Here is a 19,443-nt window from a genome sequence, read left to right as displayed (position 1 = left end):
TTACTTTTTTCAAAAAAAAATGCAGTTTTTTTTTAAATTGCAGTTTTTTTAAATACAGTTTTTTTTTTGAAAAAAATGTAACTTTCCTTAAAAAACTTGCAGTTTTTTTTGAAAAGAATGCAGTTTTTTTTTAAATTGCTGTTTTTTGAAAAAATTGTTGTTTTTTGAAAAAAATTGCATTTAAAAAAAAACTATTTTTTTCAATTTTTTTTTCAAAAATTCTTGTTTTCTATAAAAAATTAAAAAAAGTTGTATTTTTTCTTAAAAAAAACGAAAAAAAAATATTATTTTTAAAAAAATATGAAAAATTGATTTATGATGTAAATTTTTAGGCATTTATATTAATATATTAAATAACACAAAATTATTAAAATTAAATGAGATTGGTAAGATGACGATCATGTCCTTCCTGAATTACTTTTAATCCAACGCTCCACTTTTAGTTATCGGGAAACTATGAGTTCTCAACTGATCTCAACCCTATATATATATATATATATATATATATATATATATATATATATATATATATATATATATACGCACACACACACAGTAGGCGTTTATCTGCGCAAAGCGACGAGTGCGAATAATTTCTTTTAGAAATTAGTTTCTAGGTGGTGATTAGTTTTTTTACGCAAATAGTTTATTACATCTAAACAATTGTTAATAAGAGTCAGGCTAATAGAAACAAAATGAATAAAAAACTAAAATCGAGTTGGAAATTGTTTTCTTTTTGGCTTAAACGAGAACATTTCATCTTCAGACGGACATAGAGATCTCATTGGAAAAAATACCCTCTCCCTAGCATATTTGACTAGTAGCTATTTCAACATTAATGCATAATACGAAAACTTATCATTCAGGTTTGTTGAACGAATGAATATTTTTTAAATTCGCATTAAACTCAAATTTGAGTAAAGTATGTTGAATAGATGTCTTCTAATTATGGATTAATTCAGAAATAACAAACTTTTGTTTGACTTGGATGTTAACTCGAATTCCGACGACTTAATTGTTAATGTAAAAAAATCTAAAATGGTAAAATTAAGGTGTCAAAGAAAAAAAAAACATAAGACATTTAGGAAGTGCAACCGTTTTTAAAGAGTATTTGGATTTTTTTAAAACTAATTATATAATTACAAATAATCTATAATCAGTTATTATAACATGTTACAAATGTAATATAACAAACTATATAGTAAACCGGATGAATTGTAATTAATAATTTTATGACCTAAAGTACCTGCAGAATAGATTGCAATAAAAAAATCAAAATAAATAGCATCCTATTTCCATTGATTTTATTAATCATATTATCATTGTTTGGATAAGCATCGATTGATAACATGTGGTTATGTTAGGAGGGATCACTGTTAAATTCTCTTCCTTGTGTTCAATCATACAATTAGCACCGCCTATAGCAAAGAAACAAATAAGCAACTCAATTGTTACAAATACGCCTAAAAGGGATAAGAATACTAAAAACCAAGTAAATCATGAGATTTTACATATCTACCTGAACATAATCACATTTCTGTCACCTTGCTTTCCTTTCTGATGGCATTGGCTCTAATCATGATCGTTCCCCCAGAACTAGAAGTTGAATACATATCGAGAATCAACCAATCAAATATAGTTTTATATGTAGAAAATCGAATTATGATTTTGAAAATCAGAACTTATAGGTATAATATGTGTAGAACCTGCTAGATTTGTAATGGCATTTGATAAAGCCTGATGCAACACACTTTCCTCCACCCTATGTCTTGACAATTTTACCCATGGGGTCGTTTGCTTATTTCCTACTATGCCTTGACCATTTTACCAGCAGGGTATTTTAGTAATCTTGGTTAGGTAAAAATTGCATACCTAGAAAATAATTTACATATGGAAGAGTTAGATGTGTACATATTCTACAAAAAGGTGACAACGATAGTAGAGATGAAACAAAACACCATTATTTTCCCATGTTATCATTTACATGTTGTCATGTTCTTTTCCATACGATGATATATTCTCTACAAGATAAAAGTAAAGATAATATAAAACACCGTTATTTGAAAGGCTATATTTGAAAGTACGTATTAGGTGCTAAGTTGAGATAATTACAGTTTTAATCTTACCATGAACGACCTATATACGTGTTGATGTCCTCCTGCAAAGTCTTGGTCTAGAATAACCAACCTATCAAAAGTTTTAACTGTTAACTAAAATTTTAGAAAATACATAGGTTGTCCAAGGAGGAGGATGACAATAACTAAAATTTTGTTCCTCTTAACTCTGTTTCTCATTCGGATTCCATATAGTAGATCGAATGTTAGAATGTTGACCTACCAATCCATGTTGCAGCTAATCAGTTTAATTATTTGGTAGTAGTTAAATAACAGATTAAACTACTTCCAACTTTTTAACAAAAAAAATTCCAAAATATAAATACAAACGCAACAAGGAAGAACAGCTGGAGAGAGAGAGAGAGAGAGAGAGAGAGAGAGAGAGAGAGAGAGAGAGAGAGAGAGAGATGATGATGTTCCTTGTGTAGCTTTTTGATTAAAATGGAATGAAAATGAAATTCGGAAAAATACATCAACATATTTTCTTTCTTTGGTCATGCTCATCTTATTAAAAAATCTCAATTACTCAATACCTCTGATTTTTGTTCATGCAACTCCTTTCACTCATGTTTCTATTTATCTCTAATCCAATTCAAAAAGGTTGTGATCGTTAAGAGCCAGTCTCATGCTATTTCATATTTAATAAATATATGGGGATATCAATGGGATAAATGTGTTCGTAGAAAACATAAACCGAGAAATCTATTTGTGTGTCTTTCTGATTCTGCAGTGTGGAGACAACAGTGGCGGTGGTCAAGCCTTAGATTGAGGTTTTTTAGAGATACATAATGAGGAACAGAGAATGTAAAGTTGTTTAGATTTTGTATTCGGTAGAAAATAAAAAGCAAAAAAATTGGATTTTTCACTTACTTTAGTAAATCGAGAGAGATACAGAGATGATTATGTGTTGCTCCGGCAGTGGAGATAGAATTAGATGAAGGTCGTAGCGGCAATGAACAGGGGTGGGGCTAGATGAAGATGGACAGAGAGATTTTAAGAAGAAAGGTGCATATAATTACTTCAATGTTCATATACAAGAAATCATTTTTTCTGTAATTTCGTTTCACGAAGTTGCACAAGGTCGATACCGGCATGTTCTTTATCGGAGGTGGATGCAAAAATAAAACCCCAAATCGGTGGTGGATTTTATAGTGGAAAAGGGATTTGAATAATTCTTGCAAATTTTAAGCAAAAAATCGGGGAGATGGTTCTTTGAATTAGTCTTTATATTGAATGACTTGTCCTTATACTTAGACTTATCTACTTTTGTTGACCAAATAAGATTTCATTGCATAAATTTCTTGTACAAATTGCATTATAGCCTTGTTACTACTAAAATTCAGTCTTTTATCAAATTTGCATAATAAAGAGTATATATATACTAGTTGTGAGACCCGTATGTTATATGGGTTTGGTAAAACAAAAAATATATATGAATGTTTAAACAAAAATTTATTTAAATTTGAAATTTTAGATTTGAAATTTAAAATTTAAATTTAAAAAGGAAACATATTAAATACAATATATAAGTATTAATATTGTAATTTATTGACTATTTTTAATTAAGACAATTAGTAATTGGTGTGTAAATTTGATTGTTAATTAAGAAAAGATAAAAAAGGAGAAAATGACAAATGGAAAAAAGAATTTATTCAAAAATACCAAAAAATGACATGTGTCCAAATTAATGTAAGAGTGACAAGTGGCAAAAAAAAACCTTTATTTATTAGCGAATATATATATATATATATATATATATATATATATATATATATATATATATATATATATATATATAAAATCTATTTTTACAAAAATGTCAAAAATTCTAGGTCCCAAATAAAAATGTTACATTTAAGGCATCCGTAATGCATTGAACTTCATAAAATTTAATGGATTGTCACATTATCTTTCTACAATTCATACAACTCTATAATTTTTTCCTACAATGCATTGAACACTACAAATTTCAATAAAAAATTACAACAGTTAATTTATAGTATATATTTAAGAATTAAAAAAACTTTCCTCTTTCCTATTTAATAGTCTAATGATCATTGAACTCCAAAGCTATTGAATGTTAATGTGACATCTCACGATGGTAAAGTTTCATCCATTGAATGACACATACACTTGTCACTCCATTCAACTTTTCCATTAACCTCACCATTATGGATGCTCTTAACACTTGTAGTCATTTTAGAGGGACATTTGTTTGTGTTTGCATTCGTATGAGTGACATTTTTCTTCACTTTTTTTACAATACTAGTTGTGGAACCCATGTTTAGATGGGTTTATTATTATTATTTTTTTAAAAGTTAAATATGAAAGTCTAATTTTTTTTTTTAGTTTATAAGAAAAATAATAAAAATATTGAATTATTAAAATTAAAGTGTTTTATTATCTTTTAAATTTAAACAAATAATTTAGATAAATAAACAAAGAAAATTAATGAGGTTTTAATTTAGAAATATAAAATTAGAAGGTAAGTCCATTAATGAAATTGATATTCATTTATTATTATATTTATTTTAGCTATTACATTTAATAGTATGTGTATTTAATAAAATGAAAAAACTATAAAATGACATGTGTAAAAAAATTTAATTTAAAATAACCATAAAATTACATGTGATAAAATGAATTAGAATATGATATGTGGAAAAAAAAATCTTTATTTATTAGGGTAGATTTTTATATTTATTAGTTTTACTCCATCTATTTACTAACACGGTGTGCACATGTTTACCCTAATCCTCTTTATTTGTATATGTACTAGGTGTAAGACTCATGTGTTACATGGGTTAATTAAAAAAAATATAAATGTCTAAATATTTAAAATTTTGGATTTATAATAAAATAAGAAAAATAATGAATTATTAAAATTGATTTTTTTTATCTTTTAAATTTAAATAAATAAACAAAATAAACTAATGAGCTTTAATTTGAAAATTTTGAATTAAGAAGATAAGTCCATTAATAAAATTTATATTCATTTGTTACTACATTTATTGTAATTATTATATTAAATTATTATGTGAAATTTATTAAAATAAAAACTCATAAAATGACATATGGAAAAGAAATTAATTTAAAATAACCATAAAATGACATTTGACAAATTGAACGAGAGTGTGACATGTGGCAAAAATACTATTAAAGGATTGTTTAATTATACCTTCATTTTTTATTTAGTTATTAACCACTAACAATTAACCGTTGCTTATTAAACATGTTTAATTATTCATTTATTTTTTTCATTGTTTCCTACTGAATTGACTTTAATTTGAAGGTGATCATGTTAAGAGGAGCCAACATGTTTGCCTTTTTACTTTATTCTTCTGTTTTTTAAAGGTTTTTATTTGAAAATAGTTTCGATTACCCACCATCTTAACTTCCTCTTCCCCACCCCATTCCCATTTTATCGGACTTGGGGATTTGCGAGTGTAATGGTAAGGTGTTTTCGAACTTCATTTATTGTAACATTTCATTTTTTTTTAATTTTCTACCGCCCATGTTAAAATTCCAGTTTATCAAAAAAAAAAAACAAAAAACAAAAAACAAACCATGTATATGCAACATTTCTTCAATTACCTTCACCCATGTTTGTCACGACTTCTAGTAATTCACAACTTAATTAACTTGAAGCGAATATATTGTAAAACAATATAACAAATTAGGAATATATGCAATTAGACGTATATATCAAGGTTTTAAATAATTTAAAAAGTGAACTTGACGGCAAAGTCAACGTTAAGCCATAACGAGTCATGATGTTTTTCAAGGCATAACTATTTTATATACATTAAAAAACACAAATCATATAATTATTGAGTTTTATCAAAGATATCAAGCTTTTAGAAGTGTTATAATAATATTTAATATAAAAAATTAACAACTCAATTTTTTAGGCCCGATAAGGGGAAAAAATTTGTGTCATAACGCGATAAGGTGCGCAACGACACGTTATTTGGGCGTCATGCTTAACAAACTCGCATCGGGCGTTTCCGTAACTGCTATACCATGTTTTACGCCATGACACGCCTTGAGGCATGCAATAACACGCTTTTTAGAACCATGGTATATATATACACCAAATGACAAAATACATATAAGATCTTGAAATTCATGTGGGGAGGTAGGGTGGTGTCGATAGTTGGAGTTAGGGGGTCGTTTTGTAATTGTTGAAAAGTAAAGGTAAAGCTATGTAAGGTTAGCGATTCCAATAAATATGAATAATTAATGCATGACCACGGCACCATCTGAGAATATCCGTTGTTCCAAGGTTTGGTGCTCATTCAATTGGAATATGCTAAAACTACCAAATCATTGGAACCATCCATCGCAGCCTTCAAATTTTTTTTTTTCTTTTGGGTGCAATGGTATGTAATGATTATCAATAAATAACTTTGAATTAAAAATTTAGAAATATAATACATTTAGGCATAAATGATAAATCTGTAACTAATTGGACCAACGTGTTATAGAAATTGTTAACAAAGTAAGTATTAACTTTTAGAAAAACTAAAACATTCTTATAATGCAAAATTAAAAGGATTAAATGTTTTGCTTCTATAATTATGTTTGATTTAATCAGCTGAAACGCAGTTGTATGATCTTTTTTAGTATATAAATTTGCTAAAAATGTAAAAGATTATTATTTAAATTGATAAAAATAAAATATAGCTATATAATTTAATAAAAATAGAATACAATAGCATATGATTGGGTGTTTCGTCTAAAATCTAAATAACTATCTTGTTAATAACTTTAAAATAAGAAAAAAAATATAATGATATAAACATGAAAAAGGTATATCTGATTAAAGATCCAAACAAAATATTCCTTCCAACTCCATCGCTATAATATGAGTACATAACCTCACAAATCCAGGCTTTCAAGCAAGGATTTCGTATCAATTTTGACTTACGATTTTCAAACTTAATTCCTTGCATCTCACGTACTCTCCTATCTCTCTGTCCATAGTCCATGCTCCATACACACTCGATTGCATATTGGTAATGCAAAGCACCTTCGCCGGCGATTATCTGAACGGAAGTGGCAGTTTTTCTTGGTGGTGGACGGTGGTGTTGTCATAACCACAGTTTATAAATGTCGACTGAGCGTCTAATTTCGAAAGGTTCTTTGCAATCGCACCATGGGTCTCAGTCTCGCCGCTCTTCCGCCGAATCGATCCGTATCTTCGATGAACTCCCTAAGGGTACCATTCTATCTGTCTCCCGAACCGACGTCAGTGATATTGGACCCTTGCTTCTCTCTTACACCATTCAACTCGAATACAAACAGGCAAGCTAATGCTAATTAGTAATTACCTCTACCACTTTATATTAATTACTGTTTTAAGATAGGGACACAATACCCTCTACATGCCTGTTTGTGTAAATAGTAAACAATCAATTTATGTCGTACCCACTTCTATAGTTCTATAGTTGGTTGGTTTTCTATTATTGTCATTGTTTTTTTAAATTTAGGCTAAAAACCAGGAGATTTAGATCTTGGGATATTTGAATTTAAGTAATAATTATTAGGTATTTCAATAAAAAAAACATCGGTTAAACTGGCTAACCATGTGTATTCCAACAGTTCAAATGGCGTTTACTAAAGAAGGCGTCACAAGTTATCTACTTACATGTCGCATTGAAGAAACGTGCAATAGTTGAGGAATTTCATGAGAAGCAAGAGCAGGTTCTTTTCATAAACTCCTAAAGCTGAATGGAATTCCATAACTCACTTTAAATGCCTTAATTTAAACCATTTAAACATTTTTTTTTTCTGAAATGAACACCAAAGGTTAAGGATTGGCTTCAACACATAGGAATAGGAGATCAGACAGCAATTGTGCATGACAATGATGAACCTGATGATGGAGCTATTCCTGTACATAATGAAGATAACATTAAAAAGAGGTAACTTTTTACATGAATACCTTAAGAACTTCCACAAAATTTCTATCAAGTCTGTTCTGACCATATAAGTGAATGCAGATCTGTCCCAACTAGGGCTGCTCTGTCAATTATAAGACCATCAATTGGGAGGTCAACAGTTTCAGAAAGAGCAAAAGTTGCAATGCAGAATTATCTTAATCACTTCCTTGGGAACATTGATATTGTGAATTCTCGTGAGGTAATCCTTAAAGCTTTTTCATCTTTCCTTCATAAATTTGATCTTGAATCTTTTCAACGTTGTTTGGTACTCTTTAACTCGGGTCAGGTTTGCAAATTTCTGGAGGTCTCTAAGTTATCGTTTTCTCCAGAGTATGGCCCAAAGTTGAAAGAGGATTATGTTTTGGTTCAACATTTAAGTCATATCCAAAGAGATGATGGAGATGCAGGATGTTTTATGTGCTGTTGTTGCAGAAACAATTGGCAGAAGGTTAGTTTTTAGAAAAATGAGATGTCTTCTTCATGTATTGGATGAAGCAAATCAGCAAGTTACATTGTTGCATGTTTCTTGATTTTTCAGGTTTGGGCAGTATTAAAACCTGGATTTTTGGCTCTACTAGAAGACCCTTTTAGTGCCAAACTCTTAGATATCATTGTATTTGATGTTCTACCTTCAAATGGGGATAAAGAGAATCAAGTACTTTTGGTGGAGGAAGTAAAGGAAAAGAACCCTCTTCGTTATGCATTCAAGGTAATTGTTGTTAACCCTTTTTCTTATACCCATTATTGATGATTGATAAAGCTTGAATTTTTTGATAGATTACATGTGGAAACCGAAGTACAAAGATAAGAAGCACAAGCAAAGCAAAAATCAGAGACTGGATATCAGCCATTTATAATACTGGTCAAAAGCCAAAAGAAGCTTGGTGCAATCCTCATCGTTTTGGTTCCTTTGCTCCACAAAGGGGTTTGACTTTGACCGATGATGGTAGTCAAGCTCAATGGTTTGTAGATGGACATGTAGCATTTGAAGCAATTGCTTCATCAATAGAAAATGCAAAATCAGAGGTATACAGAATTGCAAATTGTCATGTCATCACTTTCGAAACTTTTGACTCCTTAATTGACTGAATCATCTTTTATCAGATTTATGTTACTGGATGGTGGCTATGCCCCGAACTTTATTTAAAACGTCCATTTCATGCAAATGGAGCTTCACGCCTTGATGCACTTTTTGAAGCTAAAGCAAAGGAAGGTGTGAAGGTACAATGGTTAATTATTTTGTTTATGTCGTGTGTTAAATATTTTAATAACTAAAACAACATACTTTCAGATCTACATTCTTCTCTACAAGGAGGTCCAAATTGCTTTAAAAATCAATAGTTTATACAGCCAGAAAATGCTTCTTAACATTCATGAGAATGTTAAAGTGTTGCGTTATCCTGACCATTTTGCAGCTGGCATCTACTTGTGGTATGTATCTTATGAATTTTAAGTGATATTGTGAATTATAAGATCCTTTTATCTTGTTTTACTCTTATTACCTTTTTAAAATGCAGGTCACACCATGAAAAGATTGTAGTTGTTGATCACAAGATCTGCTTTCTTGGGGGATTAGATTTATGTTTTGGTCGTTATGATACAATTGAACACAAAGTTGGTGATAACCCTCCTTTCACATGGCCAGGAAAGGACTATTATAACCCTAGGGAATCTGAACCAAATTCTTGGGTGGACACCATGACAGATGAATTGGACAGAAGAAAAGTTCCCCGTATGCCATGGCATGATGTTCACTGTGCTTTGTGGGGACCACCTTGTCGTGATGTAGCTAGACACTTTGTGCAACGTTGGAACCATGCTAAGGTTAAAATAAAAAATTTTAAAAAAAGTTATATGCTTATACAAAGTAACAAATGCAGCTGTAAAAAGATGAGTTTTTGTTTCTCTAATTAGTTACCATTTTTTTTTCCAGAGAAACAAAGCACCAAACGAACAAACAATACCACTACTAATGCCACAACAACACATGGTCCTTCCACACTACATGGGAAGAAGCCAAAATTTAGACATTGAGAGTAACACTACTGATGGAAACCAGATAGACATTACACAGGGTTCTTTTTCCTATGAGTCACCATCACAAGACATACAGTTTCTTTTGCCTCGAGAAGCTCATGAGATAGATTCTTCAAATGTCAATAACAAGTTGCATGGAGTGGACCAGAGAAACCCTGTTGATCCATCTCATGATGAACATTTAAACCAATCCCTGTCAACAACATATTCTGCAGATGATTTTAGTTCCTTGGATCATCATCATGAAAATAGCATGGTGACAATTAGTTTTGGATCCGAAATGTCAGATGAGAGTTGTGAAAGGCAACAAGTTTCTAGTGGTGAAATTTCACAAGTAGGTCCACGTACATCATGCTCTTGTCAGGTTAGAATATTACCATTTGAATAAAGTTCATGCAAATATAAATGAAAATCAATCAATCAATCATGTATTTGATGTATGATTTGCAGGTTATCAGAAGTGTTAGCCATTGGTCAGGTGGAACGAGTCGAACCGAAGACAGCATTCACAAAGCTTATTGTTCCCTAATCGAAAATGCAGAAAAGTTTATTTACATTGAGGTAATTTCATGGGTAATATTAAGTGTAGTTGTCAACTTAAAGCAATGTGATAAGATGGTTTCAATGCAACAAGATCTTGTAATTATTTTTCTCTTTGAATAAAAGAACGAAGAGCATACTATGATCCATATCTGTAAAGCTAATATTTTTTATGATTTCTTCCAGAATCAGTTTTTCATATCAGGCCTCTCAGATGATGACATCATAGAGAATCGTGTCCTGGAAGCTCTGTACAGACGTATACTGCGTGCACATAAAGAGGAAAAGTGCTTCAGAGTTATTGTTGTTATACCACTCTTACCAGGATTCCAGGTAAAAGCATGGTCTTCAATATGAGAGTAAAATGACCATTTTACCCTTTTGTGTACATGAAGTAATGAATGAACAAACAGGGGCGTATGGATGATGGTGGGGCAGCAACGGTTAGAGCTATAATGCATTGGCAGTATCGATCGATTTCAAGAGGAGAAAATTCAATACTGCAGAAGCTCAACTCAGTGGTTGGTCCTAAAACAGATGATTATATATCATTTTATGGTCTTAGGACATATGGGAGATTGGGTGATGATGGTCCACTTGTCACAAGTCAGGTAATTTAGTGTTTCCTAATAATGTATTTATATGAGTTTTAACAATTTAACAATTAATTAATGAAATCTTATTCAGGTGTATGTGCATAGCAAAGTGATGATAGTTGATGATCGTATCACCTTAATTGGATCATCCAACATAAATGACAGGAGTTTGCTTGGTCACAGGGACTCCGAGGTACAAATCTACATTCTTTTCTTTATTCCTCTAACTAAAAAGAAGAAATGCAACTTGACTCATAAATTGGTAAAACTGTTGGCATAATTCGGGGTAAAAAAGATGGTTTTATAATGTCCATAATTATTTTTGGTAACGAAGGAAGTTGTATAAATATGCATATCAGATTGGGGTTCTGATTGAAGATAAAGAGTTTACTGAATCAACAATGAATGGTGAACCTTGGAGTGCTGGGAAATTTGCTAATAGCCTTCGACTTTCTCTATGGTCTGAACATCTTGGTCTGAATGGCAATCAGGTAACCTAATCACCATTTTACCAACTTACACACAACAGGTTGTATTGTGTTTGGCATTAACTAGGCCCCACCCAGAACGGGTAGGTAACCCGCATTTGCTTATTTTCTTAAATCTTTTTTTTTTTTTTTTTTTTTTTCAGATTAGTCGGATTAGAGACCCGATAGCTGATGTGACATACAAAGATCTATGGCTGGCAACTGCAATGGTATAAATAAAATACATGCACAACCATTTATGTATATATATTCTTCAAGCTTTATTAAGTAATATATCTTGTTACTTACTGTGTTTGACAGGCAAATGCCCAGATTTACCAGGATGTGTTTTCTTGCATCCCAAATGATTCTATACACTCAAGGTAAATCCTAGACTATAATGTAGTATCTGGTATGATGGAACCAAATAATAATAAGTGTTGGTATTTATCAATGAATTAATGCAGATATGCTTTTCGACAAAGTATGAACTACTGGAAAGAGAAACTTGGACATACGACAATTGATTTAGGTTTAGCCCCTGAATCATCATCAACAAGGGATGGAAGTGTTGTTCCTTCAATGGAGGTATTAAAGGGAGTAAGAGGGTTTCTTGTTTCGTTTCCATTAGAGTTCATGTCTCAGGAAGATTTAAGACCCATGTTTAGTGAGACTGAGTTCTATACATCTCCTCAGGTCTTTTACTAGACATCCATCATTCATTCAATATTCAATTAGGGAGAAATGTACATGAATTATATATAATTTTTCTTGTGATTGATTGTTAGAGGGAAAAGGGTGTGGTTGTGTAGATCAGTGAGATAAATGTAAATTGTAAAATTACAATCTACATAGATAAAGTTGTGTAGAGCAGTGAATAAATAAGTATATCTATCTTGAACCACATTGACACAATTTTTTTATATAAATCGTGTATATCATATTCCAATTTCCAAGTCTGTTAGCAACATAGTTTGGATAAGTTACTACTGGCTTTTGTTAATTGTTACTTAAGTTCAGGTCCTAACACATTATTACATCTGGAAAAAATAAAATACAATCTTTTGCATAATCAATGTTTAGTTTCTATACATGAAAATAATTACAATATCACAACATTACAGAATGAAACAAACTCTGTATACCTATAAAATATTCTTCCATTTTCTTTATGAACAACAAAGACTAAAGAATATCACCCCCAGAAATCAACTTCCATATTTTCCAAAAAGAACCCCCCATCCCTCCCTCTGTTTTTACCTAACTATAACTATATACATATTCTTTCACTCACACTCATTTAGAAGGATTGGAATAAATTTGTTCCTTGATAGATCCACCATAGCAACTTACTTCTTTTTAGGAGCCGGCTTTGCAGCAGTCTTTGCAGCCGGTGAGCTAGCAGCTGCTTTTTTCGCCGGTGCTGCTGCCGCCTTGGCACTGTATTTATATTTATATTATTTAATATTTATTGGTAAGTTGTATTGAAAAAGGGTAATAACGTAGTTTTACAAAAACTAAAAGGTCAAATTTCCATTAAGCTTTCCTAGGCATACTCTTGTTTCATTTTAAATCATTATAATTTGGGTAAAAAGTAAAAGTATATTGTCCATATTGGTAAAAAGAACAAAGTAGTGATGATGTCATCATACCTTGGGGTTTTTGCTGCAGGAGCAGCTTTCTTGGGTTCACTGCTTGCATCTTGGTCATCACCATCTCCCACATCCCCAGACTGCAAATATTCACCATGAATTGAAAAATAAAAAATCAATTTTCAGATACATATATGATTTGATTTATAACAAAAATTTACCTCCATATCTGGAAGCTCTCCTCCTGCCTTCTCCAATTGTGACTTAAGAAAAGCGACATGTTCTTTCAACTCCTTGAGTTCTATGATATCTTTGTTGGATTTAGCAGCCCCAAGTTCAACACTAGACACCCTTTCAGCAAATTTCAATGTGCTGATTGTTTCTCCAACTGTATCCGGATCACCTCTTACATGAATAAACATAAGTGTCTTGGCTTGCCCTCCTAGTAACATCACAAATAAAAACAAAGTCATCAAGATAAGATTAGTAAAACAAAATAATCAAAAGAGAGGACAGGACCTACCGAGAGCATCTTGAAGCAAGAGGGTGAGTTTACTGTTCCTATAAGGAACATGAGCACTTCTTTGTGCAAGAGAGGCGATAACATCTCCTAAAGCAGAAAGTGATTTATTTATAAAAGTTGCCTCCTTTAATCTATCACCTGTAGCCTCTGTTTTATCGGCTCTTTCACTTCCAGCAAGATCCACCAGATGCATACAACCTCGCACCGTTGTACCCGTTGTCAGGTCCTTTCCAGCAACATGAACCGTAAGGCAACTGCAATATTTATATTAAATATTACATATTATATATATTATAAAATATAAAACATAAAACTAAATGCATTATTACCTGTGAGAACGACTACTACGTGCGTTCATTTGAGTGGACCCCACAGCACGATTATTATGGCCAAGATTCATTAAACGTATAACATCTTCTGTTGTTGTAACTGGTACAAGATTTGCATCTGGTACATTTATACCATCCGCTGCACCCAGTCGAATATCTAATGTGCTCAATGGTTAAGTCAACAAACTTAGTATTTCTATATATATATATATATATATATATATATATATATATATATATATATATATATATATATATATATATATTATGACTTTACATAAGCATGATAGGGAAAAAGGATATTTCTTGCTAACTCCATCTGTCAGAAGGAGATCTCTGATCATTTCGTTATAAATTTCAAGCATCTGGACAGAAACTGTGTAGGAAATCATGCCCTTCCTTTCTTCTCGGATTCCAAACAAATCATTTAGTGCCCTGTAGTTTACTCCCATTGTCTCTTCTGTAAAAACATCAGGTCCAGTCTGCAAATGCAAACACCAACTTACTAACTTTAATTATAAAACATTAATCTCATAAATCAAAATGCAAAAAAGTTTAATGAATTTCTTACTTCTTACCATTGTCCAAGTTTTCCCAGATCCTGTCTGCCCATATGCAAATATGCAAACATTGTATCCATCAAGGACAGAACGGATCAACGGTTGGGTGTCTTTGTATACCAAAGCTACAACATCACAAAATGGAAAACATAAAGATAAAGATAAAGAGAAAATGTAAAAAGAAATAGAAGATGATTTTGGAGGAGAAGACAGAGTCAGACCTTGAGTTGCACCTGGACCAAAAACTCTATTGAAAGTGAATGGTTTGCGGATTTCTTTTCCATTTTTAACACCTGTGATAATTTCCATGGTTCCCTCATCTATGCAATCAACACAACCTGCTTTTCCCCCAGAGGGTCTGGATCTACAGTACACCCTGATATTTCCTTTTAGATCTTGAACTTCATTATATAGCCTTCGGTTTTCTTCTACAACTTTCTTGTATCCTGATGCAGCTTGAGCCAGATTACGCATCTGATTGCCTGACAACTCACAACCAACATTTTTTTTATTCCTTTCAAACCCAAACCCAAATCCAACCTTTTTCTAATTTTTTTTTTAAATTTAAAAAAAAAAAAAAAAAAAAAAAAACTGTTATGTACCTAAAGCATTGAACTCCTTTTGATAGTTTGTTCGTAGTGTCTCCAAATCTGCTTTTGCAGTAGAAAACAGATTTTTCAATGCCTGTATCATCATATCAAAATCTCTATTAGGTAAGGCATATCTGTGCTCATAAAAGCTTTATAATGATTAAGGTGGAGAATAATAAGAATATACTTGTAGCTTTTTATTCTGGAAATCAACCAGCTTTTGCTGCTTTTCAGAACTGGTTTTTAACCTGTTGCATTCAGAATTGACCCAATCATAGTATTTCTTATCCTTGGCATCTTCGATTGCTCTCCTTTCCATCTCTTTCTTCCTTTCCATTTCCTTCTTCTTTTCAATCTCCATCTTCCTTTCCATCTCTTTCTTCCTTTCATTCTCCCTCATTTCCCTTTTCGCCTTCTTCTCCATTTCCATTTTTTCCATCTCTTTCTTCTTCTCCATCTCCCTCTGTTCCCTCTCTTTCCTCTTTTCCTCCTCCTTCTGTTCCTTCCCTTTCAACCTCTCCGCTTCCTTCTGCTCCCTCTCTTTCTTCCTCTCCAACTCCTTCTGTTCTCTCTCTTTCTTCCTCTGCAACTCCTGCTCCTCCCTCTCTTTCTTCTTCTGAAGTTCTCTTGCTTCCTTCTCTTTCTTCTTCTGTAACTCCTTCGCTTCCCTCTCTTTCTTCTTCTCCATCTCCAGTCTTTCCATCTCTTTCTTCATTTCCATCTCCTTCCTCTCCATCTCTTTCTTCTTTTCTATTATCTTAAGTTCCATCTCTTTCTTCATCGCATCACTCATATCACTTGTATCCGTGTTTTGCATTTCCAAAAGCTCTGATTCCATCTCCTTCTGCATTGCATCATGCTCCGCTTCCATGGCTTCTTCTTCTTCGTCTGCCTCTTCCTCTTCCTCCACCTCTTCCTTCTCCTCTTCTTCTTCTTCCTCTTCCACCTCCTCACCTTTCTCACTACCTGACTCTGGGCTATCTTCCTCTTCTTCACTTTCCTCTTCCTCTTCACTTTCCTCTTCCTCTTCCTCTTCCAACTCATAACTTATTATATTCTTGGAAGGAACCGAATCTGTTTTGGGAATTGCAACCGTGGTTGGTTTCTCTTCCATCTTGACACTTACATCGACAGTTGACTTTTTGACATCTGGGGTTGCTTTCTTTTCCATCGGATCATTCTTCATAGCATCTGCGGTTGACTTTTTATCCATCTCATTATTGATATCACTACCCAACTTCTTGGTATCCATGTTTGCTTTCTCATTAGCTACTTCACCCCACTTTTTGGCAAATGTGGATGCGGGTGTTCTCCTTTCAATCTCCATAGGAGATTTCACAGCATCTTCGGTTGCTTTCTTTTTCATCTCGTTTATTATAGAACTAAACGACTGGAATCAAATGTTTTTTTTAATCAGTAAGTTAGTTATAAGGAAATTTGGAAATAAGTCATGATTCATGAACAATGACAATACCTTCTTCTCTTCCTTTCTCCTGGTCTCTGGAATAGCATTTTCATCCTTCTCCTTATTAAGCATCTTTATAAATTCTTCTTTTTTAGACTTTCTTCTATCCAGGGACTAACATGATGTTAACCAAAGGATTTTCAGTGTCAGAAAGTGTGATACAAGTGCTAAAGTTTATGAAGAAATCAGCTTTACCTTTGCATCTCTACTTTTAGCTCTACGAAGAGCTTTATTTGGGTCAACTTCTTTAGGAGGATTTGCAGCAATCTGTTAAAACAACAAACAAGATACATAATATATTATATTCAATATGTATGCAAATGGTATACACAGCTGCTTACCTGTTCTTTGTGGGTTTCCACTTTACGTTCTAACTCCTGTGTGAGTTTGCTTAACACAATCTCAACAACCTGTAGCAAGTAAGGGAATTTGTGGAAACAAATTCTATATAAAAAGTAAAAAAGAATGTTTTAATAAAGCATCTCCCAATGTTGACTCACTATAGGAACATCTCGTGGCTTATGATTTGAAATAAGATCACGAACACGTTCTTGAAGGGGCTTTACATGCATAAACAAGAATCACTCGAGTTATCAGAGGCTTTTACTTTTTGCAGAATTTGTTAAGAGAAAGTAAAAGTAAACCACACTACACTACACTACACTAACCTTATCCTTAACTTCTTCTTTCCAAAGATCATCACATTTATCCATATCCAATGATTTATGAACCATTTCTTTCCTTTCTGAAGAGGGTTTCCGATACCCCCACCTAAACTTCCCATTTGCACCTGCCTTTTTCCAGTCACCATATGCTTTTAAGGCTAGCACACAGTTCACAACTCTTAATAACCTTCCCCCCTATCAAAATAATTAAATTAATAAAGGAGGATTTGCAGTTTTGATTTTAATTTTTTTTTTTTTAAAAAAACAAACAAACAAGCTTTACCTGTTCTAAATCTGAGGCTTCAAAAGATGGAAGTTGCCTTTCTTCTATGGCTGAAAGAAAATTTGTGATATTTTCAAAGTATGGGGATGTAGATAGAGGTTCTCCATCTGGTATAATAACAGAATCAAAGGGTGCTTCCACGATCTGGGAAACCAACATACATGATTTCATTCCATTTTTTATTTTTATAAGAAAATAAAATCTATTAATTACTAGTAGTAGAGGTAAAGAAGGTTACTTTAGAAATTGCACCAGGTTCAATCTTGTTAATAAATTTGCAAAAAATAATTCCACTTCTTAACCCCATCCTAAAAGCATTTTCTGAAGGCTCGGCTGGTAAATCTTTTGCAGCCACCACACCTACATACTTTCTTAGCCATCTTGTTGCATCATTTCTTTTTGTTGCTGACAAATCAGAATTGCAAACATCCTCAGAATCATAATATTTCTCTTTATCAATAATCTTAATGCCACAATCAACCACATGCATACAACACACCAACATAAGATATTCTATTCTTTCTCTCTCAGACAATAGATCAAACACCTAATATGCATGAATTCTATTCCACCAAAACACGACAGAATGTCATCTACATATGCACACCAAATTATAAGTATTATAGATATAGATGATCAAAGAAAGGAGAGACGTACCGATTTTTGAATTAGGCTTCGATGGCACATTGGCCTCGACCAATTTCGGGCCTTGCTGCTGAAGAACTTCTTCAACCATTGACCCGACCGAAAACGTAAATGTGGCTACAGTCTCCGCCATTTTGGAAACAAAACAAAAAAAACAGGACACCCAGAGAAATGCTAACAGGGCAAACACTCAACTTTTTGGGTCCTCTTGAATGCAATCATCTATGGGGAAGGGAATGCAGCATGTTGATGGATGAAGAGAGACAGTTTTACAAACATGGAGGGAGAGCTGGCTGTAATGAAAACAGAAAAAGAAAATTGAATTTGGTAATTTCTTTATTCACTCTCTATGGCTCTATCTCTCCTCTTTGTGATCATATTCTTTAATTCAGTTTTCTAAAATTAATTTTGTTGTGGGAGGGAAGAAAGGGTTGCTGTTAGAAATGGAGAGAAATAATCTCGTTCCGTGCCTCTCGCCATGGAAGGAAAGCTCCTAACCGTTTATAATTTTACAAGGGCGTAGGCCAGTCTTTTTTGCCAAATTACGCTTTTACCCTAACAATCTAAACATCCCTCTTCCCTCCTTCATACATTCTTTAATCAAGACTTGTATTTTAGAACACCGACTTCATCGCCGCCGATTGCCCTACTGTACTACCCAACCACCGCCGTCCCCCTTTCACTGTTGCCTCCTCCGTCCTCGACATGCTTTATCGCCGTTGACAGCCCTCCTCCCTTTTTTTAAGAGCTGCTTGGTAGCTTTTTAGTTTTTGCAAAAGTATTTGAGGTGGAATAAAACAGGTTATTTAGTTTATTTCTAATTTGTAAGATTCATATTTAAACATTAAACTATGATGGGAATAAGTAATAAGTATCATTTTTTCACTATCCAAACACCCTTTAAATTCATTTAAAAACATTAATTGATATGTTTTGGTCACTATAAGATTCAAATGAAAGTATTTAAATTTCACAAATTTATATTTTAAGAGGGTGTGTTTGGATAAATTAGCTTATAGCTTATTGCAGTGAGAATAAACAGTTTTTACAAAAGTGTTTGTGGTGGAAATAAGCAATAAACAATAAGCAAAG

The 19,443-nt window shown here is 32.6% G+C and overlaps 2 protein-coding genes and 1 long non-coding RNA gene across 3 annotated transcripts; 1 reads left to right on the top strand and 2 right to left on the bottom strand.

Moving 5' to 3' along the window:
* Nucleotides 1-1,236: 1,236 nt before the first annotated feature.
* LOC145051512 (uncharacterized) lies at nt 1,237-3,251 on the bottom strand. The gene is made up of 5 exons (XR_013683666.1): nt 2,985-3,251; nt 2,127-2,187; nt 1,707-2,021; nt 1,520-1,596; nt 1,237-1,418 (listed from the first exon to the last, which is right to left on the bottom strand). It is a non-coding gene; the product is annotated as an uncharacterized LOC145051512 (long non-coding RNA).
* Nucleotides 3,252-6,939: 3,688 nt separating this feature from the next.
* On the top strand, nt 6,940-12,603 carry LOC145053801 (phospholipase D zeta 1-like). The gene is made up of 19 exons (XM_079001904.1): nt 6,940-7,421; nt 7,719-7,820; nt 7,926-8,041; nt 8,120-8,258; nt 8,346-8,507; nt 8,598-8,768; nt 8,837-9,085; nt 9,164-9,280; nt 9,351-9,490; nt 9,577-9,883; nt 9,993-10,460; nt 10,547-10,657; nt 10,823-10,969; nt 11,050-11,247; nt 11,324-11,425; nt 11,592-11,723; nt 11,864-11,929; nt 12,021-12,082; nt 12,167-12,603. Exons 1-19 carry the CDS (start codon nt 7,227-7,229, stop codon nt 12,405-12,407), a joined length of 3,225 nt encoding a protein of 1,074 aa, XP_078858030.1. The 5' UTR covers nt 6,940-7,226; the 3' UTR covers nt 12,408-12,603.
* A 116-nt stretch (nt 12,604-12,719) lies between these two features.
* Nucleotides 12,720-19,087, bottom strand: LOC145053800 (kinesin-like protein KIN-14G). The gene is made up of 18 exons (XM_079001903.1): nt 18,364-19,087; nt 17,945-18,111; nt 17,707-17,850; nt 17,427-17,618; nt 17,259-17,318; nt 17,100-17,168; nt 16,954-17,025; nt 16,768-16,872; nt 15,481-16,683; nt 15,306-15,387; nt 14,925-15,185; nt 14,722-14,828; nt 14,447-14,625; nt 14,144-14,305; nt 13,815-14,068; nt 13,513-13,733; nt 13,352-13,431; nt 12,720-13,139 (listed from the first exon to the last, which is right to left on the bottom strand). Exons 1-18 carry the CDS (start codon nt 18,482-18,484, stop codon nt 13,049-13,051), a joined length of 3,570 nt encoding a protein of 1,189 aa, XP_078858029.1. The 5' UTR covers nt 18,485-19,087; the 3' UTR covers nt 12,720-13,048.
* Nucleotides 19,088-19,443: the final 356 nt, after the last annotated feature.

This window comes from Lactuca serriola, chromosome 5 (genome assembly GCF_051521515.1).
Source record: "Lactuca serriola cultivar US96UC23 chromosome 5, Lser_US96UC23_V15, whole genome shotgun sequence".
Classification (NCBI taxonomy): Eukaryota; Viridiplantae; Streptophyta; class Magnoliopsida; order Asterales; family Asteraceae; genus Lactuca; species Lactuca serriola.
Note: the sequence above shows the minus strand (reverse complement) of the source record. Positions and strands in the feature narration are given on the sequence as shown.

What these genes read in the sequence shown, in the direction of transcription:
- LOC145053800 (XM_079001903.1), bottom strand. Translation starts at nt 18,484, where the DNA reads ATGGCGGAGACTGTAGCCACATTTACGTTTTCGGTCGGGTCAATGGTT. An exon ending in AACCTGGTGCAATTTCTAAA is followed by an intron (nt 17,851 to 17,944) that starts GTAACCTTCTTT and finishes TTGGTTTCCCAG; the next exon opens with ATCGTGGAAGCACCCTTTGA. An exon ending in AGCCACGAGATGTTCCTATA is followed by an intron (nt 17,169 to 17,258) that starts GTGAGTCAACAT and finishes TACTTGCTACAG; the next exon opens with GTTGTTGAGATTGTGTTAAG.
- LOC145053801 (XM_079001904.1), top strand. Translation starts at nt 7,227, where the DNA reads ATGTCGACTGAGCGTCTAATTTCGAAAGGTTCTTTGCAATCGCACCAT. An exon ending in TTCATGAGAAGCAAGAGCAG is followed by an intron (nt 7,821 to 7,925) that starts GTTCTTTTCATA and finishes TGAACACCAAAG; the next exon opens with GTTAAGGATTGGCTTCAACA. An exon ending in TTGGTCTGAATGGCAATCAG is followed by an intron (nt 11,724 to 11,863) that starts GTAACCTAATCA and finishes TTTTTTTTTCAG; the next exon opens with ATTAGTCGGATTAGAGACCC.